General features: G+C 36.9%; 1 protein-coding gene across 1 annotated transcript; it reads right to left on the bottom strand.

Annotated features, from left to right (window-relative positions):
* Window positions 1–263: 263 nt before the first annotated feature.
* ppp1r14bb (protein phosphatase 1, regulatory (inhibitor) subunit 14Bb) lies at window positions 264–27,973 on the bottom strand. Its single transcript, XM_051115860.1, has 4 exons — window positions 26,877–27,973; window positions 3,481–3,564; window positions 3,340–3,372; window positions 264–2,135 (listed from the first exon to the last, which is right to left on the bottom strand). Exons 1-4 carry the CDS (start codon window positions 27,075–27,077, stop codon window positions 2,067–2,069), a joined length of 387 nt encoding a protein of 128 aa, XP_050971817.1. The 5' UTR covers window positions 27,078–27,973; the 3' UTR covers window positions 264–2,066.

Below are 27,973 nucleotides of genomic sequence, written 5' to 3'. Positions count from 1 at the left end.
ATCAATGCAGACTTCACTTCTTCTAAGAACCAATAGAAGCACGATGGTGAACAATCACGGTCTCATCGATTTCAGTACGGTGGTCAAACTGGCCAATAGCATTTGGAGCTGAAAATCCATGAACTTTCTACCAACTGACAAGGTTTCCCTGAGAAGATCGGCTTGAACTATTGCATAATGGACAGAAGAGAAACATTTTAATACAAATACAATGAAAGATTTTTATTCAGTCAAGTAAAGAAAAAGAAACAGTTACACAAAAATTGTAATTTAACACATTTTTATTAAAGTTGCATAAAAGTGTAACAAAACTGGGCAAAAAACAAGACAGTTTAGTATTGCTACAAGATACTTTTTCTTCTTCAAAAGCTTTGACCTTGAGTGCAGTCTTGCACAATTGCTTACAATTTCCTAAATTCAAATTGTTTCTCTTTTAAATCCAACTGATTCTTCAATCCTCCCGTATCTCAATGGACACAGGTAAGAGAAATCAACAGCACTGATAAAAACTTATGCTACCGTTTTATGTTAATAGTTAACATATCTAAAAATTGCTTGGTATATATTCAACTTCCTTTTCTAGAAAAAAAAATCATTGAAAATACAAGAACCTTTAATTCTAAAACTTCAAAAAGATTTCAACTTTTGCAGCTATTTTTTTTTTTTTTTTTTTTTTCATGTTTCTCAAACATGATTCAATTCATTTGGTTGTCACAACATAAAATGTAACCTAAGGCAACATCTGAAGAGTAGGGAGAGTGACTCTTATGTAAAATAAAAATGCTGAGGAGCTGGTGAAATAAAGACAAAAAATAGGGGGAAGGGGGGGGGCAGAGAAAGAGAGAAAACATTTGTTACGCAACCAGGACAGCTGTCATTGTACCTGATTTCATTTAATTCACAAGTGAACTCAGATGGGATGAGGAGGAGCATCGATGAATGATTAATATCTACAGATGCTAGTGATGTGTTAGTACGTTATGGGAAAAGCTCTCCTAAAACACCTGCTGGAAATGTTGGATTGGTGAATTTCAAGAGCACTGAGTGAGACTATTAGCCCTCTTATTATACTATTTGATTGGCTGAGACAAAAAGAGCAGATGGCTTCCTGGGAAACATGATTTAGAAAAGTAATGTGAGGATTAATTCTAAACGTACGTTTGGCAGTGACCGTGACGCACTGCAGCTTGTCTAGCCTGCTCTCCAGTTCCTCCCTATCGGTCTCTGGAAGAGTCAGTGTGCACATCTGTGGATGTGTGTGAGGCCCAAGAGCCACAGCTGTGGTTGTGTGTGGTAATTTCTCCTGATCCCTGAGGGTGGTGATGCCCATGAATTTCAGAAAGTGAGTGTGTGTGTGTGTGTGTTTGTGGCAAGACAGGGGAAAATTATAGACAAGAATCAAAGCCCCAATTTTTTTCCTACGCACAACTCCCTTCCCTGTTAATACCACAGTTTCCCTCACTTTAAAAAAGCTTTAATCACTCTCTTTATTAGTTTTTTTTTTTATTATTAAAATATCCATGAATGCTCCTGCACACTTATTCAAGGAAGAGAGGGGGGAAAAAAGAAAGAAAAATCCACAAGGCCGCTTCTGTCTAATCTCCTCTGATGTAATTTTAAACCAAGTATCGTCACAGTTTCACAAAGGGTTTTAGTCCATGCGTTCATTGAGACAGAACAGGAAGCTTTGAAACCAACAACAAAATTCTAACAAAAATCCAAACTCATAAAATAAAACCATTCTATGTATAAAGACTAATATGCACAGTAATGCATACATGAAATACATTTAAACATTTCAAAACAATAAAATCTTTCCCCCTTTACAAAAAAAAGTGAAATAGAATAAAATAATACAAATAAAAACAACAAAACAAGAAAAATAAGCCCTGCTTATAAGGATCTGATTGAACCTCCCATCATTTTGCCTCCACCTCCTCCTCAACGGTTGCAAAAGAGGCAAAGGGACTGGTTGAGCACCTGCTCAGGGATGAAAAAATTTACACCCCTAAAATTGGAAAAGGAGGGAGGAGATTGATTGAAGAAGGGTGGAGGTGGGAGAAGCTTCATTTCTTCTGAGGAGTACTAAGCTTCTGCATGCCACGGATCTTGTCCAGCAATTCAGCTACAAACTCCTACAGAGGAGAAAAAGCAGTAAAATTTTTAACAAATTTGGCAGAGAGGTGGGTAGTTGGCACTTCAGTTTCTTAACATAAATTATAACAAGCTGTTGTGTGTTTATCCTCATTGCAAAGAGAACTATACTATGAGGGTGAGGAATGTGTGAATCTGATTGGTTGACGAACATTCTAAGGTGAGCAGTTATTTTTGGGGAAATGCACAGCTAAAGTAGCTCCAGGGAGTGGTAACCATAGTATAAGCAGAAAAACGTATGACGGGTCATTGAATTATTAGAATATAATGCACACCCAAGGTGCTTTATATTATTTGCTTTAGGTTGTGGCCACATTACCATCTCGGGCGTGCATTATTTTCAAATAATTAAATGAGTGAAACTGAATCATTGTCTAATCATTGTCAAAAGTTTTTGAACAGTAAGATTATATTAAAATATATAAAATATAAAAAATATTTTTACTATTAATAATCACGGGTTTTAATATATTTTAAAATGCAATTTATTCCTGTAATTTCAAAGCTGAATTTTTTGGATCATTACTCCAGTTACATAATCCTTCAGAAATCGTTCTAATATTCTGATTTGCTGTTAAAAACAACATTTATTATTATTTTTATGTTGAAAACAGCAGAGTAGAATTTTTTCAGGCTTCTTGAATAGAAAGTTCAGAGGAACAGCATTTATCAGAAATAGCAGTCTTTTTTTAACATTATAAATGTCTGTGTAATCACCCCCAAAAATTGTGACTCCAGTAGTATAATGTATACTGTTACAAATGCTTATTTCATATAAATGCTGATCTTTTGATCTTTCTATTCATCAAAAAATCCTAAAAAAAAAATACTCAACTGTTTTAAATTATTATTATTAATAATAATAATAATAATAATAAACAGCATCTTTTTTCTTATAATAAATAAATCTTTCTTGAACAGCAAATCAGCATATTCGAATGACTTCTGAAAGATCATGCAACACTGAACACAGAAACTGGAGTATTTTAGTTTTGATCACAGGAATAAATAGTAAGAATACTTCACAATATTACTGCATTTGCTGTATTTTGGATCAAATAAATGCAGCCTTGGTGAGCAGAATAGTATTCTTTAAAAAGCATTAAAAATCTTTTGACTGGTAGTGTAATTCTGCTTCTAGTATGTGTATATTGTTCCTGCTGTTAGATATAAGAATGTACTCACTTCAGTAGGTTTATAACAGTCTACCAGCAGTTCCTGTTGGACAATAAGAGAAATTGTCATACAAATGTAAAATCTCTTACAAACTGAAGATGTCATCGAGAATGTGTAAAATACTAAATCTGTATTTTTTGAGAAGGATACCTTGACCCTTGCAGCACGGTCTACATCATTCTCCATGTCCAACAGTTCATCCACATCAATCTCCAGCTCTGGAATTGCCTCCTCCTGTAACACACAAGCAAAAGCAACATGAAAACATGAAAAACATGAAATTAACTGTTTGGATCAAAGATATGTCTATATTCAAATACCCCCAAGATAACAGCTAGTTGGAAATTATACAACTGTTCTCAGTAATTCCCTACAGCTCTAAGAAATTACGTAGTATTCCCGGAGGGAAAAGAAACCCAATGAGAAAAGAGCAGCTAGGCAAAGACAGTGGAAAAACAGTGACGCTGATTGCACAGATCATTCTGGAATGTTTGTGTGTGTAAGTGTGTTTGAGATAAGACTGGGGATCTGTCTTTAAGAAAGTAAAATAGCAGTTCCTCGTTAAGTCCCCAACAGGGTTGATAAAGGCCGGTGTTATGCTTCCTCTTCACCACTAGGGGTATCTCTTGAGTCACACAAACATTTAAAAGTCAGCTTTTGGGCCCCAACCATACACTGTACAAAATAAAGTTATGCAGTCTGTTTGCAGGTCAGCACGAAAAAAAAAAAAGTTATAAGGTATTTTTTCAGTTTGATTAAGGTATTTTCCCATTTGCTTTACTTTCCAATTAATCACTTCCGTGGAATTTATGAATCTCACCATTTAGGAGAATGATGATTATGTTACTCACTGGTGTGTGTAAAGATCTGTGTCTACTTGCACTGTTAGGGTTGGGTCACTAAATGTTTTTTTAACGTTTTTGAAAGAAGCTTATGCTCACCAAGTCTGCATTTATTTGATAAAAACAAAATACAGTAGAACAATAGCATTGTGAAATATTAATGAAATTCAAAGTAAATATTTCAGTTTTACCATATTTTAAAATGTAATTTATTCCTGTGGTGACAACACTGACTTTTCAACAGCCATTACTCTCGTCTTCAGTGTCACACGGTCCTTCAGAAATCATTCTACTATACTGATTTGAACTTAAATAACATTTCTTTTTATTATCAATGTTGAGGTCTTACTGACCTCAAATCTTTGAACGTTTGTGTAAATGTGTTGTATTTGGGTTTGATTTGGTAGTAATATTACATATTATCCCCATTTTAAACTAAAAATTAAAATTGGAACTAAAATATGTATTTCCGTACATGTAGTTTAATGTCGCTTTTGAATGTCTGCCCATCCATCTTAAAAAAAAAAAAGAAAAAAAAAAAAAGAAAAATACTGTTTGATGATGAGGATGTAATTAATTGACTGTTAATATATTAAAGATGTGATGATGATGGTTTATCCAACTTTGCACATTCAAGTTGGAACCTTCTAGCATCATCTAACCATGACCAAGACAGAACATCAAGACTGAAAAGGAGAATAGAAATTGAAGACAGTGATACAGCAACTAAACTTCTGAAACCAAATGCGATTTTGCACACATTCAGATAAGCAAGTTTGTTTTGAGAAATACTGCTGTGGTTGGCTATTTTTATCAGTCCAGTTCACATATTTGGCCTTCGGCTGTTGGCAAGGCACTGGCCATGAAACAGATCTGTCTGCTTCTCTTTCTAAAGTCAGGCGCCTTTGTCTTTCTCCCCGCACACAACCAACTTCCCTAATAGCTCTAATTTAAATCAAAACCCTGATTCAAATTCAAGCATCTCCCTATGTGAGTTTTAGTTGCGTTTTTAAAAGCAAAAATCCTACTGTGCCAGTGGAGCCTCCAAACCTCAATTATAGTATACGCTGCTGTTCTTTTCTCGTCCTGTCCCTTTGGCCTCCCAATTTGGTTTCTTTCTATAAAGTTGTCTCGTTCAATAAAGACTAGTTAATATGTCTCTCCCTCCACAAAGCTATAAATGGTCTTCACAAGACTCGTACCACCCCCACCCCCCTTTTCTCTCTCACGTTTTCTCTCCCCCTACTCTGCAAACATTTGCTCCCTCAGAGCCTTTTCCAAAACACATCTTCCTCTTCCAGACACACACACTCACGAGCCTTATGAACACGCATAAGCTCATTGTGGTTTTGGTGCAGTGACTCATACAGCATATTAAAATATCGTCTGTCTACAGAAACAAGCACTGAAGCGAGGAACATAAAACTGCCCATTGCTTCACAATGGAAAATCAAAAGGCACTTGCAAAAACAGGACTATTTCTAGAGCTGATGCTTTTTTTTCATTCAAATGCTTTCTTTCTTGTGCTCGATGCTACTATCAGTACTTCGTCTTTTCACCACTCTTTTCCTCCCCCTTGGTTTGAGCTGCCCAGACCAGCTGTCATTGCACCTGCCTGGCTACCCCTTGCCCAAAATCTCCCTCTCTCTCACCAACACAAGCACACACACTACAGTTCATTCAGGCACACTGATATTGCCATGGCAGCGTCACATGTGAATGGAAGCTTTAATTGCTCTATTGAATTAACAAACCTTCAATTTGTCTAGTGAGTAGTGCACATATAACTAAAGGGTGGATGAGTACACGGGAGCGAATGAGCTGTAAAAACCACTTGAGCTGGCTGTAAGGGGCTGGAATGTGAAACAGTACGTGTGTGTGTGTGTGTGTGTGTGTGTGTATGGACACTGAGACAAAGAATGCAAGGCACAACATGTGGGCACCATGTGCTACTAGTCACTCACAGAGACAAGGAAAAAGATAAAAAGCGTAACAGAAAGCTGAGCAAAAGACAGGAAATACAAACTAAATATACCCAAATGCTTCTCACAATCAACTAGAGATTAATTTAATCCATAGAGCTTGCCATTTAAACAGTCTACACACACAGACAACCAATTAATGGTCATTTAGCCAATGCTTTTATTCAAAGCGACTTACATATAAGAAGCACAGACCCCTGAATAAAGGGGTTAAGTACCTTACTAGAGACTAAACAACATTTTTTTACGTTTAAGTGTACGATAAGTGTACGATTAGTCATTTAGCAAATGCTTTAATCCAAAGTGATTTACAAATGAGGAACACCTCAAGCAGTAATAGCAAATGCCAACAATAGATGTACTGCACAAGTTTAGAGTAGTATAGAAACTAGAACAGAAGTTAAAAGGCAGAACAGTACACAAATGAGAGATTTCTACAAGATTAAACATTAGGAAGTGCTTTTATGGTTTTCAGGTTAAAAGTTTGTAATGCAATGTTGATGGTGCAATTTCATTTTCATGTGTTTATTTTTAAGATGGAGATTTCTCACTTGTGAGTGAATACTTGATGTGTAAAAGTTAAAGTAATTATTTAAACAATTTAGTAACCTGTGCCATGTTGTTGTATATTGGTAAAATGTGTCATTTAAATGCATAACATTCAACTTTTAAGACTTGTTGTGTAGGAGCTCCCAGTTGTTCTCTAAATAATCCTAAATCAAACAATGCCGTCATCAACTCAGACAAATGGGAATACCATATCATTCAAACTGCTTACTCAAGTATGAGATACAACAACAACTAGGGCCACATATATACAACCATTCAAAAGTTTTTTTTTTATATAAAATAACAAAATACATTTATTCAGCAATGACACATTAAGTTGATCAATAGTGACAGTAAAAAAAAAAAAAAAAAAAAAAAAAAAAAAACACATTGTTACAAAAAAAAAATTCTTTCTGTTTAAAAGATTCTTGAAAAATGTGTCGTAGTTTCCTCAACAACATTAAGCAGGACAACTGTTTGCAACAAACCAGCATGATTCAGCAGAATGGTTTCTGAAGGATCATGTGACACTGAAGACTGTAGTAATGGCTGCTGAAAATTCAGCTTTGCCATCACAGGAATAAGCTAGTTTTTAAACTATATTACAATAGATAACATAATAACACTTGAAGGAGAAGTTCACTTCCAGAAAATCCAAGCCAAGGAAGAAGGGTCTTATCTAGCGAAAAAATCGGTTATTTAAAAAATGATGAGCTTTTAAGGTTAAAAAGTATATAAATTGGTTATTTTAAATTATATACAGGGGTTGGACAGTGAAACTGAAACACCTGGGTTTAGACCACAATTAGTATGCCGTTTGGCCTCCTTTTGCAGCCAATACAGCATTATTTTATCTTGGGAATGACAAATACAAGTCCTGCACAGTAGCCAGAAGGATTTTGAGCCATTCCTTTCGCAGAACAGTGGCCAGGTCACTATGTGATGTTGGTGTATGAAAACATTTCCTGACTCGCTCCTCCAAAACACCCCAAAGTGGCTCAATAATATTCAGATCTGGTGACTGTGCAGGCCATGGGAGATGTTTAACTTTACTTTCATGTTCATCAAATTACTCTTGTCACCAGTCTTGCTGTGTGTATTGGTGCATTATCATCCTAATACACGGCACCACCTTCAGGGTACAATGTTTGAGCTATTGGGTGCACAAAGTCAACCTTCACACTCTGCTCTTATTGGTGGAATGTGCGATCAGTAAAGACTGGCCACCAGGCTGCATAAATATAGCCATGAAACCTCCAACACTATATTGGCCAGTGTTTCAGTTTCATTGTCCAACCCCTGTATATATATACAAACACAATCATTTCGCTAGATAAGACCCTTCTTCCTTGGCTGGGATCGTTTAGAGCTCTATGAAGCCGCATTTAAACTGCATTTTGCAAGTTCAAACTCTAAGGCACCATTTAAGTCCACATTATGGAGAAAAGTCCTGAAATGTTTTCCTTTAAAAAAAACATAATTTCTTTACAACTGAAGAAAGAAAGACATGAACATCTTGGATGACAAGGGGGTAGTACATTATTATTAGGCCAATGTAAGCACATAAGAGAAAAACCTTACTGACCCAAATTTCTGAATGGTAGAGTACATGTCATATGTAAAATGTCAAAATATGTTTAATGGCGCATGTTTGCATTGCAGGACCAGACTTTGGACTATCAGAACACAGTTTAAACCAACTTTGAAATAAACTGTCTAACTGATTATTCTGATTTCTCAAATCTAAAATTGTAAACAACACAAACAAGCATGGAAGAAAAAAAAAAAACCTGCAGAACTTTGTTTCCAGCCAATCAGATGGGACCTGGCAATTTCAGGCAGCTATTGTCATTTTTGTGTATAATATTCATTAGGCCTGTCTGAGCTTGAGACTAAGTGCTTTGTGTTCATGTGAGTCAACCTGTCGGTCAATGTGCAGGTGTGTTGAGTTGCTTTAGTCAGAACATGTCTAACCTGGATTTATGGATGATTGCGTTCATGTCTGGAAATGTGAGTCTGTGTTTGTGTGACCTTTATAATTCAGCATATGTGTGTATGAGCATCTCCAGGTCTCTTGCGGTCATGGTAAATATGATGTGACATTATGAGAACAGGAGGGTCTTGGACTCAGTGCTATATTGACCTACATTACACAGCTGTCTTCATCACTGAGGGTGAGGATGATGGTAAGTTGGGCTCCCTAGTGGGGCCCCTGAGGTAGCATAACTTGAAGTTAGCCAAAAAGCTTTCAAGTTTCCTACATGACCATCTCCAAAACAATGAGCCCTATTTTAATTATCTGAAGCGCACGGTGCAGGAGGACATAGGGTGTGTCTGAATCCACTTTTTCTAGTTTAACGACAAAAAAATGGACCAGGCACATGGTCCAAAAGGGTTGTACCCATTCTCTTAATGAGTCACGGGTGTGTTTTGGGTGTAACGTGCAATAGACCAATCAGAGTCTCTTCTCCCAGTTTCTTCAAAAGAATTGTGTCAGGCTGAAACACTAACAACAACAACAACAACAACAACAACAACAACGTTTATTTATAGAGCACATTTAAACACAACCAAGGTTGAGCAAAGTGCTTCACAAAGAATAAAACACAAATAAAATAAAAGGAAAACCAGAGAATCAACAGACAAATAAAAATCAACGGAATACCACAGGAAACATACTAAGAAGTGTTATAAGCCAGGGGTAAAAAAAAAAAAAAAAAAAAGAAAAAAAAATTTATGTCTTAAGATAGGATTCAAAAATGCTAATAGAGGAGCAAGTCTGATAAAAGGAGGAAGGCTATTCCAAAGTTTCGGCCCCGCAGTAGCGAAAGCACGATCACCACACTCAAGAGGAACGTCAGAAGAGCAATAATGCCCTAAACGAACAGAAAAACACCTATTTGACAAATAGGAGCAAAACCAGTGTAAAACCAAGTCACAAAGTCCAGCACAAGACTCCAGGTGTGACAGAAGAATGTTGTGGTCTACTAAGTCAAATCCAGCACTTAGGTCTAAGAGAACAAGAGCCACAGGTTTCCCTGAATCTGTCTCAAGAAATATGTCATTTAAGACTCTTAACAGGGCTGATTCATGCTACATAAAGCTTTAAAACCTGATTGAAATACTTCATTAGAGTTACCTGACAAGAAGAACTATAGTTGAGCCAGTACAACTTTTGGAAGATTTGAAATGGGCCGAAAGCTGGAAAGAGATGTAGGATCAAGGTTTGTTTTTTTTAAGATATGGTGTTACAGTAGCCTGTTTAAGGCAAACTGTAATAGTACCAGCTTGTAAACATTTATTAATTACTGATAACAGACTTGGGCCTACGGCATCCATAATTTGTCTGAGGAAAAACGGAGAAACAATATCTTGTGGGCATAATGTAAGCTTAAGATGATCCACAATTTCCCTGCAGGAATGTAAATTGAGTGGCTCAAACATGGACCATGTGGAGGAGTATAATGGAGCATCAGACAGAGTATAACCAGTATAAAACATCTGAGATCTAACAGCCATGACTTTGTTTGTGAAAAATTTCCCAAAACTTTCACAAAGAAAAACTGAGGGCTCAGGAAAGAGTTTAACAGGAGGATTCAGAGCAGAGTAAATGGTGGAAAAGAGAACACAAGGTTTGTGCCGATTTTTTTGTAATCAGATCAGAAAAGTATTTGCACTTAGCAGCCTTAGCCACCCTTTGAAACATGGTAAGAGAATTTCTCATCATCTCATATGAGACCTGCAGTTTATCTTTTTTCCATTTGCGCTCGGCTTGTCTACAAGCCTGTCTGATAGAGCGCGTAGTTTCATTATGCCAGAACACTGGTGCTGACTTATGACTTTTAAGCTTCAAAGGTGCAATATGGTCCAAGATGAAGGCAAAAGTGGAGTTAAAGTAGCTGAGATGTTCATCAGCATCGAAGTTGTGTAGTATGGATTCCATTTCTGAGGAATCCCATACCTCATGATATGCTGTAGTGAACTTTATACTGAAGCGTGAGGTAAAAGCACGAGACAAACGCTAGCGAAAAAACTTGCGTCGCACCTGGCGTCGCATTGTGCCGGAGGTATATAATTGGACCCAATGACAATTAGATAATAGCGTTAGCATAAGATTTTTCCAAGCAAAGCATAGAAGTTGCAATCCAATATCACATGAGTGTGAATGTTTTAGTTAAAGCATACAATGTTCCGGGTTAAGCTAAGCTCTATCAATGTAAATAAATAAATAAATAAATACGGAAAAAAACATCACAACTATGGAAGCATTTACAAAATAAAGTAACGTTTCTGAGCGAACGCACAGAAATCGGCTGTCACACGGCATGTGAGTACTAAACTAAACATCTTACTGCTTAAACTGTCAAATGCACACAAGTTTATGTATAACAGATTTTCATACTATGTCACCTTTAAGGCCTGTTCACATAAAGAATAATAACTATATTAGCTCCCACAAGAATGAGCATCCTGTTTCTTAAAAGAACTGCAGTTAGGTCATCTACCACTTCAGTGGGGTTATCAAATGCCAATTTTCCACAAGTTGACAAGATACTTTAGGGTCTTAATGAAAACCAAGGAATATGTTGCGGTGTGAACTCCACTATTCTCATAGACCTAAAAGTTTTAATAATCATTCTAGCTAATACTATAATTTAAAAAATAAAAGTTAAATTAAAAATATTAATGGACTAGTCAATCATTACTATACGGAAATCAACGTTGTTTCACAGATGCTGTTGACAGAACCTGTCTTGAACGGAGAACATCCTTTGAGCTTCACATGACAAATGAGAAGGACAGAGATTGACGTCATGACTTTATCAAGGGCAAAACAGATCAGCATCATTCAATTGCCAGTAATCACAGAGAGATTAATACCTCATTTATCATGCAGAAGATAAAGCAAATCACTTTTTTGTTCATTGCTCGGATTAACAATCTGTCATAAGACAATTACTCATCAGTAAAATGTATCAATTAAAAGGTCTGCTGAATAATTGAACTTGACACCAAGATGTCTTATAGATAAACACTTAAGTTATTAACTAAACTAATTATTATTAAAATGACTGATTCTTGAATTTGAAGAACTTTGCATCACTGACACTGGTTTTCTTGTTGAATACTCTATTGTATAATGTGCTACTGTATATAAATAAACCCGTGGATATATGGTAATTATATGACAAAAAGTATGCACAGATTTTGCTAGATTTAAGGGGTTACAGACAAACCATACCCAATGACATATCTTGGCCTACTCAAGCCTAAAATTAACCAAGTTGTTGGTGTGCCTTTTGTTTAGGTGACTTTAAGGTGTCCCTTCTGCCTGAGCACGTTGTTCAACATTCTTTATGCTCTAATACAAGTGTATATTTGCTCAGCGCTGACAGAGATATTTATGCCTGATATCTGATCACATATGCCAGCACTTCTACATGTGGGTGATGACTGGAGGGGTTTCTGCATGAGTTAGTTAAACGCTGATGCCATGATAAGATGAGGGAAATAAAAGAACAGAGATAAAGAGAACAAGAAAAGAAAGACAGACCGAGAGTGAAAACATTTGATCAGACAGGAAGAAGGAAATGAGAAGACATCAGACAATCAGTTCAACTCGTTTGAATTTATCAGTAAATCTAAGAGCCTTTTTACCCACATATTCTCTTAGGCTTGTACTGTAAGCATATGCAAAAAAGTTGCTTAATATTACCCAGGAGACAAATTATGCTTGAGCCCAGGTGTGCACATTCAACAGCTCTCATCATTGCACAACAATATCCAAAAGAACTGGAGGAGAATTTCCTTCAAAAGCTTTATCTGTTGGTAAAAACCCACATCCTGGGCTGCAAGAGCAATACATAGAAAAAAAAAAAAAAAAAAACTGATTTCATGATGTGTGGACTACGTGAGTAAATGCATGTGTGGATAAAATGGCTTATAAGTGGCATGATGTTGATAACCGAAAATAGAGACGTGACGGTGAACATGGCTGTTGTCTATGTCCAAAACAAAAGGAACTAGACACAGCAGAGTCATTTTAAGACCAGGGATACGTAGCAATAACTGGCTAATCCAAAGGTGGGAAGAGTTAGTCTGACACAGAGTTCATGTTTAACACAAAACAGGCTTTGCATGAAGATACGTGAGGGAAAAGATTTAACTGAAAAAATGCTTACAATTAGATGAGAAATTCTTCTGTTTTCAAATGGTAAATATTTAAAAAGAAGTGTTTAATGCTAGTTTAATCTATCAATTTAAATGTTAATATTCAATTTCTATTTTCCATGAGGTTGAAAATCAATGGTAAATACCAGTGCCACAAAAACACAGTCTGCCACAGTCTGCAAGTAAGTTCTACCCACCAATGGAGGGGATACAAATTCTGGTTACTATATTTATATATTCATTTCTATGTTCAATTGAATAAAATAAGCTACTATGTGCCTGGAACATAGTAACATGGAAGTAAGCCACTTCCTGTGACCTCTGATTCATTAACCACTAGGGATGTAACTGTGTTATCACTATCATGGTATCACAATAGCAAAATGTCATGACGATATGAAACTATAGGTCTTCCAGGGAAAAAGTGTAGTTTTTAAAATTTATTTAAACTTCTTATTCTAACATAAAAGGCCTTTAAAGTTGTGTTTTAGGCCATTGTGCTTTGGCACAGTATCTGTATAGCGAACTATAACCGAAAGCACAACATGGCTTAATCTCTTCATCTTCATGTTTTCGCTGCACGTTTCAAATCTTAGTGCGCACTTCATTCAGTTCGTAACCCATTGTTTTCCCACGTCTAAGAATGGCTCAGTTCACAGTGAATGCAGTGAACTCATTTATTGCATGTGTTCTGAGTTTAGCACGCATCTGGGAATGCAACGGCCACCAGATTATGCTTTATTTTCACAGCAGATGATTACAGAATTTCACTAGATTTGTAGTGAGATGCATTTTCGTCAGCCTATTTTCACTGGTTTTGTGACAAAATAAAAGCTCTACTGCCATTTTGGTCAAAATAAAAGTTTCAAAGTGCAGTATGAATTGCTGACGGTTTAAATAAGTAACCTTACTGCAGTCCAAATTCAAAATATCTCTTTCAAGTGTAGAAATTAGGAAATAAGTACTGTAATTTCCCTAAAGCAAAAATAATACATTTATGAAATATTCATTTTCATGTATTTTACAGTGCAGTTGTTTTACAATTACTGTCATAGGCATAACAATAATATAAAATTGTTGTTGTTGTTATTATTATTATATTCTAATTTGTTTGATTTCCAGACAGTATACCACAAATATAAAGAGGGTTGAGTCCCCTTTAAAGTTCAGGTACAAGTCAGTTTACTGTTTAGCTGGAGCTCTTAATTTTGAACTCTCAAAGTGCATTAGATGGAATAATTTAACTTTAATATGTACCACATTTTTATTCTTTTTTAGGCCTTCATTTGTCTTTTTTCTTTTTTTAAATATCACAATAAACATTGTATCATTGACTTCATATGGAGATATTATTGTATCGTTACATCCCTATTAACCACCATAGACCTTAGTCTATTACATTGACAGGAATGACACAGTGGCTGTGAGGGATAGAAGTACAGTGTGGTCAAAAGACTGTAATGTTGTTTAACAACATACCTACTGTTCAGCTGACAAAACATCTTTCTGAGAAAAACTGTCAGTAGACCAAAACTCCATAAATCAGTTTTGAAAGCTCCGAGTTTTACAGTGCATGTTATTGTAAAGGCAGTAAGTCTATCCCTCACAGCCTAGTTTCCATCTGTGTTAAATTCAATATGGCAGCAAACCTGATTAGGGTCAATGTGTAGAAACTGGAAGAATAATAGTGCAGTAAATGATAAACGATAAAAGTGCAGTACACAATAAATCTATATGTTCTACAAACTAGTGTGTTTATGGCTATATGATAAATTGCAACATAAGCAGCATTACAGACTATTTTTGTACAGCTAAAACAACTGTTAGTGGCCGACACCGGAACCCTTGCTTAAAGTTAAAATCCAACAAAAATGAATGTGTCCACTTGTACTTAAAAACTAAGCTGATATATGAAGTATGAAAACTGCAGTGATTTGGAAAAAGTCACTAGAGGTATTTTGTAATAATAGATACAGTCATGGCCAAAAATATTGGTACCCTTGCAATTTTGTCAAAAAATGCAACCCTTCTCTCAGAAAATTGTTGCAGCTGCAAATGCTTTGGTACTCACGTTTATTTATTTTTTTTTGTTTACATTGGAACAAAAAAAAAAAAAAAAACAGAAGTAAAATTTGATACAATTCCACACAGAACCCAAAAATGCATTGGACAAAATTATTGGCACCCTTAACTTAATATTTGGTAGCACCCCCGTTGGAAAAAAATAACTCAAATCAATCGCTTCCTGCAACCATGAATGAGATTCTTACAACTCTCTACTGGAATTTTGGACCACTCTTCTTTTGCTAACTGCTCCAGGTCATTCAGATTTGAAGGATGCCTTCTCCCCAACTGCAGATCTAGACTCATTGCTGGCCACTTAAGAACTCTCCAGCGCTTTGTTTGTAACCATTTCTGAGTGCTTTTTGAAGTGTGTTTCAGGTCATTGTCCTGCTGGAAGACCCATGACCTCTGGTGGAGACGCAGCTTTCTGACACTGGCCACTACGTTGCGCCCCAAAATTCTTTGGTAATCATCAGATTTCATGATACCATTCACACAGTCAAGGCATCCACTGCCAGAAGGAGCAAAGTAACCCCAAAACATCTTTGAACCTCCACCATGTTTGACTGTAGGGACTGTCTTTTCTTTTGAAGCCTCATTTCTTTTTCTGTAAACAGTGCCATGATGACCTTTGCCAAAAAGCTCTACTTTTGTCTCATCTGTCCACAGTACGTTCTGCCAGAAGGATTGTGGTTTTGTCACATAAGTTTTGGCAAACTCCAGTCTTGCTTTTTTTATGCCTTTGTGTCAGCAGTGGCGTCCTCCTTTTCGATGGATAGTGCGAGCTGACACGGTTGTATCCTATGTCTGCAGATCAGCTTGAATTTGTCTGGAAGTTAATCAGCGTTCTTTATCCACCTTTTGAACAATCCTTTGTTGTAATTTTTCATTAATTTTGCTCTTCCGTCCACATCCAGGGAGGTTACCTACAGTGCCATGGGCATATGGATACCGCGCACAGTGGACACAGGAACATTAAAATCTCGAGATGGACTTGTAGCCTTGAGATTGTCCATGTTTTTCCACAATTTTTTCTCTCGAATCAACAGACAACTCTTTACACTTCTTTCTTTTCTCCATGCTCAGTGTGACACACAACACAAAGGTTGGGTCAACTTTTCTCCATTTTAACTGGTTGCAAGTGTGATTACTATATTGCCCACACCTGTTACTTGCCACAGGTGTGTCTAAATACAAATTACAGGAGCATCACATGCTTGAAAAGCAATTATTTCTTACAATTTTGACAAGGCGCCAATAATTTTGTCCAGTCCTTTTCTGAGTTCTGTGTGAAATTTTATCAAGTTTGAATTTTCTTCTGTTTTTTTTTTTTTGGTGTTGCTGCAGTGCAATAAGCATGTGAATACCAAAACATTTGCAGCTGGAACAATTTTCTGAGAGAAGCGCTGCATTTTCCGTCAGAATTGCAAGGGTGCCAATATTTTTGGCCATGACTGTACTATCGCACATAGAATTATAACACAAACAAAACAAAAAAGGGAAGAGACCAAAGAGAGACGAGAGGTCTCATTAAGCCTAAAACCTACAGAAGTTTGTTCTGAATCGCTCATCCTCCACCTCACTTCACAAACCTTTGATCCATCACATGTAAACACGCACACACACACACAGTGCTGTACTATTGATTTATTCTCAGTGCTGGCTACAGTCTGACATTATGACAGACAGCAGTGGTGCTGTCAGAGAGCTGGGAGAGGAGGACTAGGGACACATTCCGCCCCAGGAGAGAGTCCTCTGGCTGGGCTGTAGTGGGCCAGTGAGGGGTGGGGGTGTATTTCCACACACCCGCTGACTCTCACCACGCACTGAGGGCTTATCAGCAGATAGCACACTGACGAATATGCACAGGAATAAGTGGGACTTTTTCCTTTCATTACAACAAAAAAAGAACATTTTTACCTTCATTAAAACAACAGCAATGCTGTGAGAGAGAAAAGGTTAGATCTTTTGTTAGTCTTTTAATAAAAATATATATAATTGTATCATTATGTATTACACAAGTAGCTTAGACTGTAGAATGGTACATGAAAACAAAACTAATAAATTACTGTAAACAAACTCAAAGAGTGTCAGAGTGTCTGTGAATGTTCACATTACGTAGATTACCATGACCCCTAGAGAGGGAGAGTATGCTTTAGAAAAGAGACCAAATCATATGGGAACTGTTCCCATAGAGATACCGCAGCTCTTCCTAACACAGACACAAACACAAAATCAACAGGTCACTACACATCTGACCCCCCACTTCCTCCTTGACAAAGAGTGTAAAAACTGAAGGAGTAAAAAACGTAAGAAAATGAGGATCACAAACACCCATTAGTGAAAAGAATCTAGATGAACTGAGAGGAGTAGTGCTTGGATGGATTGTTGAGTCTGTGACCAGCAGAGAGGCCTAATTAAGATAAACAATACTGACCTCACACAATGAAAGAAATCACAATCAGTCCATAAGCCTAATTAACTGGCAAACCCACAGAACTGTTAAAGATTTAGGACCACTAGCAAGCAAGCAATATATTTTGGCTCAGTCTGAATTCATCTTTCTTAATCTGAGAGCAAATCATTTAGACTCTCTGGCATCTTCTCTTTCAGGATATGTGCAACCAAGTAAATATCTGATTATTCAGCATTAGTGTATGGTGAGTAAATATCTAATTATCTCCATTTAAAGTAGAATTCCATATTTTTAGCAACAGTTTTTAAGAGCAAGTGTAGCCAGTTTTCCCTTGAATGTGCAAAACTTCCAATGTCATCCACTTCCAGTTTTGTAGCTGTACTAATTAAGTCTGTTATTCTGTTTGATATTGCAAACTGGTAAATGTTGTCATATTACTTTAATTTAGTATTTATGTAATCATAAACACACTGGTTTGTAGCACACTTAGTTACCATTTACTCCACTTTTTATTCTTTAGTTATTTACCTATAATGAATCTCACACAGTCATACTTTTGTATAATAATTTAAAAATATAAATAAATAAATAAATAGCCTATGCTGATAATCCTGAAATGCTGATGATTATTCGATCAGGCCAATATATCAGTTTGTCATATCAAATACTCCATGTTTAAACAGTTTTTGTTTAATATGCACTTGTGCATAAAACTGTCCTCCAAAATAGGCCTGTCTAGACATAACCAATCATTCTCTGATTAAACTCCACACTATTTATAGTTACAACATTAATCAAATCCAGGCATAAGGAAACATAGCAGCCATTCAATAAGTCCCTCTTAACTTTCTGTTTCAATAGAAACAATAGGACAGAAAATACTTCAAACCACTTTACATTTTTCCGCATTCTTTAACATTATTAACTTTATAAACACTTTTAATATGTTTAATGTTTAAACATCTTTAATAGTTTATGTAGTAGTTCCTGTTCATGCAGTATATTTATTTCAAAGCTGTTAGAAATGTTGGAAAGGAGAAAATAAATAAATAAATAAATACATAATAATAATAATAATAATAATAATAATAATAATAATAAAAACAAATAAAATTTGACCATTAACCAAAATCAGAGAACTATAAACATGCAGATTGTTAAAGGAGAACTCCGCTTTCAGAACAACAATTTACAAATAATTTACTCACCCCCCTTGTCATCTAAGATGTTCATGTCTTTCTGTCTTCAGTCGTGAAGAATGGACTTCATTTAACTTCCAAAATGCAGTTTAAATGCAGCTTCAAAGGGCTCTAAACAATCCCAGTCGAGGAAGAAGGGTCTTATTTGCCACGATGCTATGAATTAGTAATGGTTCGTTCTTGAACAATTCTTTCATTTCAAACTAATCTTCAATATGACTCGGGAAGAATGAGTCATCTCGGGGAGTGATTTGTTCAGTCGCGCATGCACTACATCCTATTAGGTTCTATACTGGAATTAGTTCACCTGTTTTGAGTCGTTCGTTCACCTTATGTGGCTGTCACGTGATGAATGAACAATTCAAACCCGAAAACTTGTCAGATAAGAGGTGAGGTGAGCTAATCATAGATTAAAGACCCAGGTAAACAATAAATTAATTATAGCATTATAGTTTTGTCTTGTTTGTAGTGTGATCAATGTTTGTCAAAGCAGTAGATGTGTTAGGGAAGTAACACATAACGTTTTAATTATATTTTTGCTAAAATGAATGAAATGACTCGAAAAAAAAGATTCATTCATTTTGCTGAACAAGACTCAAAGGTCCGAGTCGGTAAAATGATCCGAACTTCCCATCACTGCTACGAATCATGTGTAAGTTCATCGTCTGTGTACGGAGTATGGGCGAAAAACTCCATCTTATTTTCTCCTACAACTTGAGAGAAGGACATTGTTGTACCTTTTTGTTTGTAAACAGCGTTTACAAACTTACTTGCACTTTCTTAGTCTTTGTGCGTTTGCTTTGTAAACACTGGGTCTGCAGTTCCACCCAAGTTTCGCATGACCTTTCGACGTGATTCAATAGTAGCGTCGTGAACGCGCATTCCAGAGCCTGTGCCACACAAGCTTTTGTGCTTAAAAAGTATACAAAATTTTATTTTCGGAAAAAAAAAGACAAATCGTTTCACTAGATAAGACCCTTTTTTCTCGGCTGGGATCATTTAGAGCCCTTTGAAGCTGCATTAAAACTACATTTTGGAAGTTCAAAATCGGGGCACCAGTGAAGTCCATTATAAGGAGAAAAATCCTGAAATGCTTTCCTCAAAAACCATAATTTCTTCACGACTGAAGACAGAAAGACACGAACATTTTGGATGACAAGGAGGCGAGTAAATTATTTGTGAATTGTTGTTCTGGAAGTGGAATTCTCCTTTAAATATTAAAATACAAACTTAAGATCTCACAAGCAATTCAAGTAAATATTTTCGGTCAGAGGGGTTAGATCAACAGTCTTCAGAAATCAAAACAGATGTCTGTTATAAGATTATATTACACAACATCATGAGACCTTGAATCAAATACAGTGTACAAAGGCATCCCCATGTGCTTTAGTCTCTATAGATCTGGCTATGTGGTCATTCTTTCTAAAGATAGAACATGTTGGAGGGGAAAAGGGAAAAGGCAGAGGTGATAACAGAAACACCAACAGGGCAACACCTGCTAGCCTCTCGCTCTCTCGTCTGTCATTTCTGGAGCGGAATAAAGCAGGCAAGCGTTCATCATATTCCCTAGATTAGAGCACTTTAGGATAATCAGTCTGGGTGCCTGCAAGTGTGAGTGCATGTGTATTCTATTCATACTTGATTGAAAGTCCAAATCACTCCGAGTCACCCACAATTCCACTAATCTACCAAGTACTTCCAAAACAGGGCACTTCCATTAACAAGAGTTTTTAGTAAAAGCAAATATGGGCAAAGAACACTGAAAAGAAACATCCACTTTTGCATAATCCAGCCTTTACATGAAGCTAGAAATCAAAGAAATAGAAAAACGTCACTACGCTCTGCTGCTCTAGTTTCTGTAATTACAGGTTTCTAGCAGTAATTATCACGAAACCCTTTAGACTAATGAAAGTGTTTCGGTACCATTAAAAGACTGAAGAGTATATATTGCTGCCTGTGACTACACCCTTTGACCTAATATATAGCTGGTGATGTCACAAGTAGAGTCCAGGCTCTGCAGATGTATTTGCGATGTTGAGATTTGTCTGAATACGATTAAGACAAGATGAGAACACATTATTATTATTACACACATTATAACATACTATTTTACTTCTTCATGTAGAGGTCAAATGGCAAGCTGACATCAGTCTTTAGTGCCCTCTCCAGCTTTCTAAACACATGCGTCACATGTACAATGTGGGGAGAAACATTTGATCAAATATTGAACTGCATAAACAGACAAATCATTTTAGTCAGCCATTGTGACCGATGGCTAATATGAAACTATAGTGTACTACATCACTATTTTGCCTTCACTGTACAGTCACTTTCAGACATAACACAGCATTACTTAACTGGATTATAAACCAGCTAAAGAGCCAGACAGTCTGTCTGTTCGCAGAAGTTATCTTAGTTCACTTTGCTGAATCCTCTGCTCTTGAATTAGACTGTGTACAAAAGGGAAATCTATTTCCAGCCAGATCAGAGCCCTTTTACATAACGATCACTGAGTGACAGACGGAAAAAGCAAGAATGGTAGACATCCTTTTGCGCATGGTGAGATCAATAAGTCTCTCTCGGTCCATAACTTTGGACCATTAAAAATGGTTTGTGGTTCACTTTTCGAGAAAAGAACATCATAAATGTACATCATCTATAACACACAAGATGATTTTCTTGAGATCATTTGAGAGGTTGCTAACTAGGCTTACAGTGAAGACAGTAAGGCAAATAACCACTCAGAATTAGTGTGTATACTCACCTCTCCCTCTGTAATTAGATTCTGTGATTAGCGGGTGTGTAAATATACAGTTATGCAAACGGTAGAATGTTGAATTAGATGTTGAGCAAATTAAGACAATGGCTGCATTCAAATTCACACTTTCACTAAGAACAAATCATATACTACACTGGTAAGGGAAAGGCCATACATTTAAGAATTTAGTAAGTGCACCAATATAGCGCAACTATATTAAAAATAACATCTACATCTAACTGCTATAGCCTATACACTTCATATCCATTTTGTCTTCTAGTTAAATTCATTACCTTTAAAATAAATGTCAATTACCTTTCACATTCATACATTTTAAACTGTAACAACTTAAATTCTTGACACTTAACTGAAATGTCTAAAAGACAATGCCAGAAACTGCTTCTACTCTTTGGAATGTATCATATACAGATGAGGTCAAACGTTTGCATACACCTTGCAGAATCTGCAAAATGTTCATTATTTCACCAAAATAAGAGGGATCATACAAAATGCATGTTTTGTTTTTTTTTAATTTATTTATTTAGTACTGTCCTCAATAAGATATATCACATAAAAGACGTTTACATATAGTCCACAAGAGAAAATAGTTAAATTTATAAAAATGACCCAGTTCAAAAGTTTACATATACTTGATTCTTAATACTGTGTTGTTATCTGAATGATCCACAGCTGTGTGGGTTTTTTTTTTTTTTTTGCTTGTTTGTTTAATGATAGTTATTCATGAGTCCCTTGTTTGTCCTAAACAATTAAAGGGGTCATCGGATGCTAAGTTCACTTTTACATGTTGTTTGAACATTAATGCGTCTTGGCAGTGTATGTACAAATCTACCCTATATAAAAATTCATGCAGTGGTTTTTAATTAATCTGTAAAAATATTATTCCCTTTTTCAAATCGAGCCACTTTCAGATGCCTGTCATTGTGGCATCACACCGACAGAGGCCGCTCCCACAATAGTTGATTGACATGAGCGTTTTACCTCAGATCAGCTATAACAGTCCGCCCTCTTTGTTTTGATGCCGGAGCAGGGATGTAAGTTAGACAGAAATATCTCAGATTGAGCTATTGAGGTGTTGTGCTGCTGGATGTAATAATGAACATAGTGGTCGACTAGGGCTGCACGATTAACCGCACGATATTGTGAGGCGCGCTTAGTCAGTGAAGCCGGTACTTTGATTAGTAGTAAAGCTCCATCACGTGCGTTCAGCTGGAGCGGCAGTTAATACACAGAGCCGTAAACCACTGACAAGCTACGCCAAATCACGCTCATAATCGCAGATGAATCGCATTCGATTATGAGCGCGATTTGGCGTAGCTTGTCAGTGATTTTGATTGAGCTTATGAGATGATTTTTGCAGAGCTTATTTTGGCAAGCTAAAAAGGGTGTTGTTTTACACAACCATTGAGAATTTTTAACCAAAGTATATTATAGACTTTATATTAAGACCCTAAAGAATCATATCAACTTGTGGAAAATGGGCATCTGATGACCCCTTTAAACTGCCTGCTGTTCTTCAGAAAAATCCTTTAGGTCCCACAAATTATTTGGTTTTTCAGCATTTTTGTGTATTTGAACCCTTTCCAACAATGACTATGATTTTGGGTTACATCTTTTCACACTGAGGACAACTGAGGGACTCACATGCAACTATTACAGAAGGTTCAAAAACTCACTGATGCTTCAGAAGGAAACACAATGTATTAAGAGCTGGGGGGTGAAAACTTTTTGAACTTTAAGATCAGGGTAAATTTAACTTATTTTGTCTTCTGGGAAACAAAAACTCAAATGTGCGCTCTCAGTCGCCATTAAAATCAAAATAAGAAGAAATGTGAGTGACAGTCGGAATCTCATTCATTTACTTTTATCTGCCATCAGACTATGAGACATCGTTGTCATCGTTGCGTCTTGCTTTAGATTTGACTATTAGACTGGCATTCTGACACCACAAGCTTCATGCTTTTTAACCACATGTTGCCATTATTCTTATTAGTTTTTCTAAATAAAATAAATGACTTTTCATCATTTTAAACTTAAATTCAGCAAGCTTTTATTTTGGCGGGTTGCCGGTGTCGTGCCCAATTCTGACCCCCGCCAGATTACTACTTTTCTTACCTCCTACTTGGAAATAAGTCTGGAACACCACTTTAAGTCAGATATCCAAACTGTGAACTCGGAGCAGATCGATCTACCTCGACCTCAGCATGACATGCCAATTGACACCACTGCTTCCAACAAGTATAGTGTCAAACCTAAAAACATTGAACATTAAGTTTATAAAATGATATCTTAATTTTAGCTTTTCGTCAGCTTTTTTCAACACAAAAGGCAGCTTTTTGTTGTTGTTGTTTTGATTGACTGGAACTCTGAACTGGAAGTGCGACATTTTAATTCGGATGTTCCCTCTTCCAACCTTGTCTGGAACGTGGCATTTTGGTGGCGCATGCGCACCTGCGTACCACTTAAGTGCACCCCTGCTTATATAATATACATACATGTATATTACTTTTACTCTCTGCACAAACGTTGGATTGATTTTAATTATAAATTGATTTCTATTTTAAACATTTTAACTTTTATGTACTTGAATTATGCACCAATCACTAGATGTAAGTATCGGATCAGGACTCGGTATTGGTAGATACTCAATATTTAATGACTGATCGAATCGGGGGCACAAAAAACCTGACTGGGATATCCCTATTTTAAACTATTATTACAGATCAAAATAACGATTTACTGCCACTTAAGAAGTACTTACAGTCACTTTTGTTCAATTTAATTAATCAAATCATCAAATCATTAATCAATTTAATAAAAAAGAAAATACTGACCCTAAACTTTTGAATGGTAGTGTAGATTGTGTGCATTTGGTTTTTGCAAATCTCTAACAGACATGCAAAAGTGTTTATTTAAATATGTATTCTGACTGTGACATCAGCATTATAGACATGCCTAAACCTGTTCTTTTCCCCTATACACAAAAACACCCATGCATGCAGAAACATGCCGCACGCACACTCACACAGGTGCAACCAGGAGGGGGATGTGTCTAACAGCCACTAGCAGGTGAGGAACTGAAGTATTCAAATAATGTCTGAGAGTGAGTGTAAAGAAGGAGATAAGGGAACTAAACTTGAATGAAATATAGAGCCAGTAAACAGATCGACTCAACATCCTGCCACTGTTCATCAGTGTGCACACATGCACTCAGAAGGACTGCAACAAAGCTGAGGTCACGCGACTGGCGTGACCTTTACTGCCTTCTTAAAACATCAGAGTCACAACATACACACACACTTCCTGCAGTTTCGCCTGTCACTGGTATTTCCTTTGGTCATGACTCATGGTTCAGCAGTCTCCATTATGTGGCACCAACCCAATGATCCCAGAAACTGCAATTATGCCTCTCCTTCTTCTCCTAAGCCTGTCAGTAGATCCTTCATCCTCTTGTTCTTTCACCCATTTGCCTTTCCCCCTCTTGCATGGAGAAATTTGCTGATTCATTCCAAAGTGAACAAGCTAGTAGCAAACATGAGTTGTGGACAAACCTGTTACCTCAACAAGGTCAGTGTTTAACTATAGACACTGGACTCTTGTCATTTAAACCCAAAGTCCAAATAATACACCTATTTTGCAATTACATGTGTGACAGCATGTGTTATAAAAGTGCAGTTGTATGTTGCAAAGTGCAACACACTGTGTGAGTGTTAATGAGAGGAAGGAGAGAAAAAAACACCATCTTTGTGTTTCTGGCCAAAGCCACAGCTGTCCCTCTCAATACCTCCCTCCCTCCAACTCTCTCACAGACCGTCTGTTAGTCTCCATCAATGATTGTCTGTTTACTTCTCCCTTGATTTTTGCATCCTCTTTTATTAACTTCACTTTAACACCACCATAGTTCTCAATTTCTAAATGACTTTACATAATTAATCAAGGATGTTTCAGTTTAATGCAGTGATTCAGTCAATCATGTCCTGAAAACACATTCACTGAGCTTACAAAATTATTTTCTTGCCTCATGCTTTACCCTTCCAGTCTGTATTTTTGTTTTCTCCTCCCTTTTATTACCCGCGGCAATTTTCCTTAACACCAAGCCACATCTGTAACATTGTTACTGAAGCGTTTCTGTCTAGTCTTTTAAAATACTATACACTTCATATCCAGGGAAACCAAACACTTGCTGTGCGGAAAGCAAGATTATAATGACTTGATTGCTTCTCCCTATGGCAGTATGCCACGCAGGCCCCTTCCACGCCAAAATTGGTATCTTGCTTCTGACAATTTAAGTAGTTTTAAATGAAAAAGATTAAGACTCTCAAGGGACTGCCACGTCATGCATTATTGTTTACTAAAAAGCTAGGAAAGTTGGCAAAGTGGATTTAACACGCTGACATGAGTTTGAATGACGTGAGGAAGCAAGCGGGTACGTTTGTTTCTGGTTGTGTGATTTATAGGCTGGGGGAGGGTACGAGAGAGACATGAGAAGTGTGCCAAACCACATGTTTATTTCTAATGAACATAGGAGGTTTCCTCCTGAGATAGGTTCACAGTTAATCGCCTCACTCATCTTTGACTTCATGTAAATTAAACCAGTATTTTCATATTTTTTAGTTTATATATACAATTTGTCCTTTTACTTTCACTAAAAAAGAGCCACTTGGCTAACAGTTAAAAGTATCAAAAACACTGCTCTCTGAAGTCTATAGAAACCATCAAATTACAAAGTAATAATGGCAACACAGTGTAAAATCAATAGGTACCTGCCTGGGGAGTTGTTCATCATGGTTAAATTGTACTTTTTAGCAACAACTGAGTAAATTATTTTTGTGGTGATTGTTAGCCATGTCATATATGTATGAAGTATGCCTATTACTGGACGCGTGGACACAATTCTCGCCACCTACTGGTGGACCATGTAGCTTCCAGAAAGGTTAACTGAATTATTATTTTTAGTGAATGGAAAATAATCCAATCTCTGTAATGAATGAAAATCGCCACTACTTGTTCTAGAGACAGGAGGTAAGCCACGTTCATCACGTGATTCCCCTGCCAAGACGGTATAACGGTCAGTCTCATATGTTTCAGACTTTAGACGCTTTTTAATTTAAATTAAGCACCATATAACTTGTATTTAACTATTACGAGTTTCATCAAATTCATCACCTCACCGACTTTTTCAAACTGGTGGTACGTGTTTGTGACGTCACCGCTAGTTACGGGATAACGCGCCTAAGAAGTGGAAATACAGTTAACGTAGTAACTAATGCGCTCTCCCTTTAGCGCTTAAAGTCTCTGGAAATAGAATGTGGGTCAACTGCAGATTGACGCTTAAACACACACTTATATTCTGCCCATTGGCTCGTAATGATGTTACGGTGACTGCAATTACAAAGCGCACTTATCTGTGAATATACAGTGGATTCTTGACCTGCTGGTGACTTTATCACAGCTTTTGTTTAGTATATATTACCCCAATATACAGTTTGATGGTTCTAAACGGCTAGTTTACTTTTAGTTGGTAAAGCTTTCCCAAACGAATCTTACCTCACAGTCGTAGAGATCCGTTAGCTGGTCAATAATCCACTCTTCCAAATTAAGTCTCTTTCTCAGTTCTTTCCGGTCGTATTTCACTGTGACCCGTCCTTGCTTGCGGACCGGGGTCTCGGCTTCATCGGTTGAACCGGGGGGCGTCTGGAAGTAAACGCGAGCTTGTTGGCTCGATTCTGGACTTGTTACCGCCGCCATAGTCCGCTAATATACTGTGAATAACCGGCTGATACAGTAGATCAGATTTTCTTCCCCGTGTTTGCTGAGCAATGTGATTTAAAAGGCCAATAATGGAGCTACTATTTATTCCTTCTCGCAGAACTCAATGGCATTTGGCAACTACTTAATAATATTTCTAAAGTCATATAAAGTTACTTCTATATTTGATTGTTTGCTTCGCTTGGTCTTGTCACAATCTATCAAGTCGCTAAGCACTTACAGGACTGCAAACCGCGTGTCTCCCTTTGCTTTAAAAAGTAAGCCACAAATGCTTCAAACTCCAGCGTCTTCCTCGTGGCCCAGTGTTTTCTTTTAAATAAAGATGGAAGCCGTTTGCAAAGATTTAGCCGTTCATTTAAAGAGAAAGGCAGACTTTTCCCCCTCTAATACAAAGCAATACAAACGAAAACAAACAGTGTAGTGTCCCCCTTCTTTCCTTCTTTTTTGTCCTTCCTTTCCCCCTCCTCTCTCTTCCTACTCTGCTTCCCTCACCCGAGTGATGTGTATGTAACCCCCTCTGAGCCACGGCTGTCCTTTCTCTCCCTCCCTCTCTGCCTGTCTCTCTCTTCCTTTCCCTCCCCTGTCTCTAACGCTGACTAATAAGTTAGCCAACCCTCACTTCAGGCTAAATACAACCAGATAATCCTGTTATTTCAAGTAAGTTGGCAAAATGAGTGAGGAATGAAAAACGAGGTTTCTTTGAAGTTTAAGTTTTACAGTTGAAGAAATAATGTGTTGAAATCACTTTCAGCACGATTTTTTTCTAGTTGATAAACGAAAAAATACATTAAAATCCAATCACAACCCACCAAGCTTTAAAGAGCTCTCGCATTTAAAGTGGCAGAAGACTTTCTAGCACGCTCATAATACACACA

This window comes from Labeo rohita, chromosome 7, assembly GCF_022985175.1.
Source record: "Labeo rohita strain BAU-BD-2019 chromosome 7, IGBB_LRoh.1.0, whole genome shotgun sequence".
NCBI lineage: Eukaryota > Metazoa > Chordata > Actinopteri > Cypriniformes > Cyprinidae > Labeo > Labeo rohita.
The sequence above is the reverse complement of the archived record's forward strand: the minus strand, read 5'-3'. Positions and strand labels throughout refer to the sequence as shown.

What these genes read in the sequence shown, in the direction of transcription:
- ppp1r14bb (XM_051115860.1), bottom strand. Translation starts at nt 27,077, where the DNA reads ATGGCGGCGGTAACAAGTCCAGAATCGAGCCAACAAGCTCGCGTTTAC. An exon ending in ACCGTGCTGCAAGGGTCAAG is followed by an intron (nt 3,373 to 3,480) that starts GTATCCTTCTCA and finishes ATTGTCCAACAG; the next exon opens with GAACTGCTGGTAGACTGTTA. An exon ending in ACTGTTATAAACCTACTGAA is followed by an intron (nt 2,136 to 3,339) that starts GTGAGTACATTC and finishes TCTCCTCTGTAG; the next exon opens with GAGTTTGTAGCTGAATTGCT.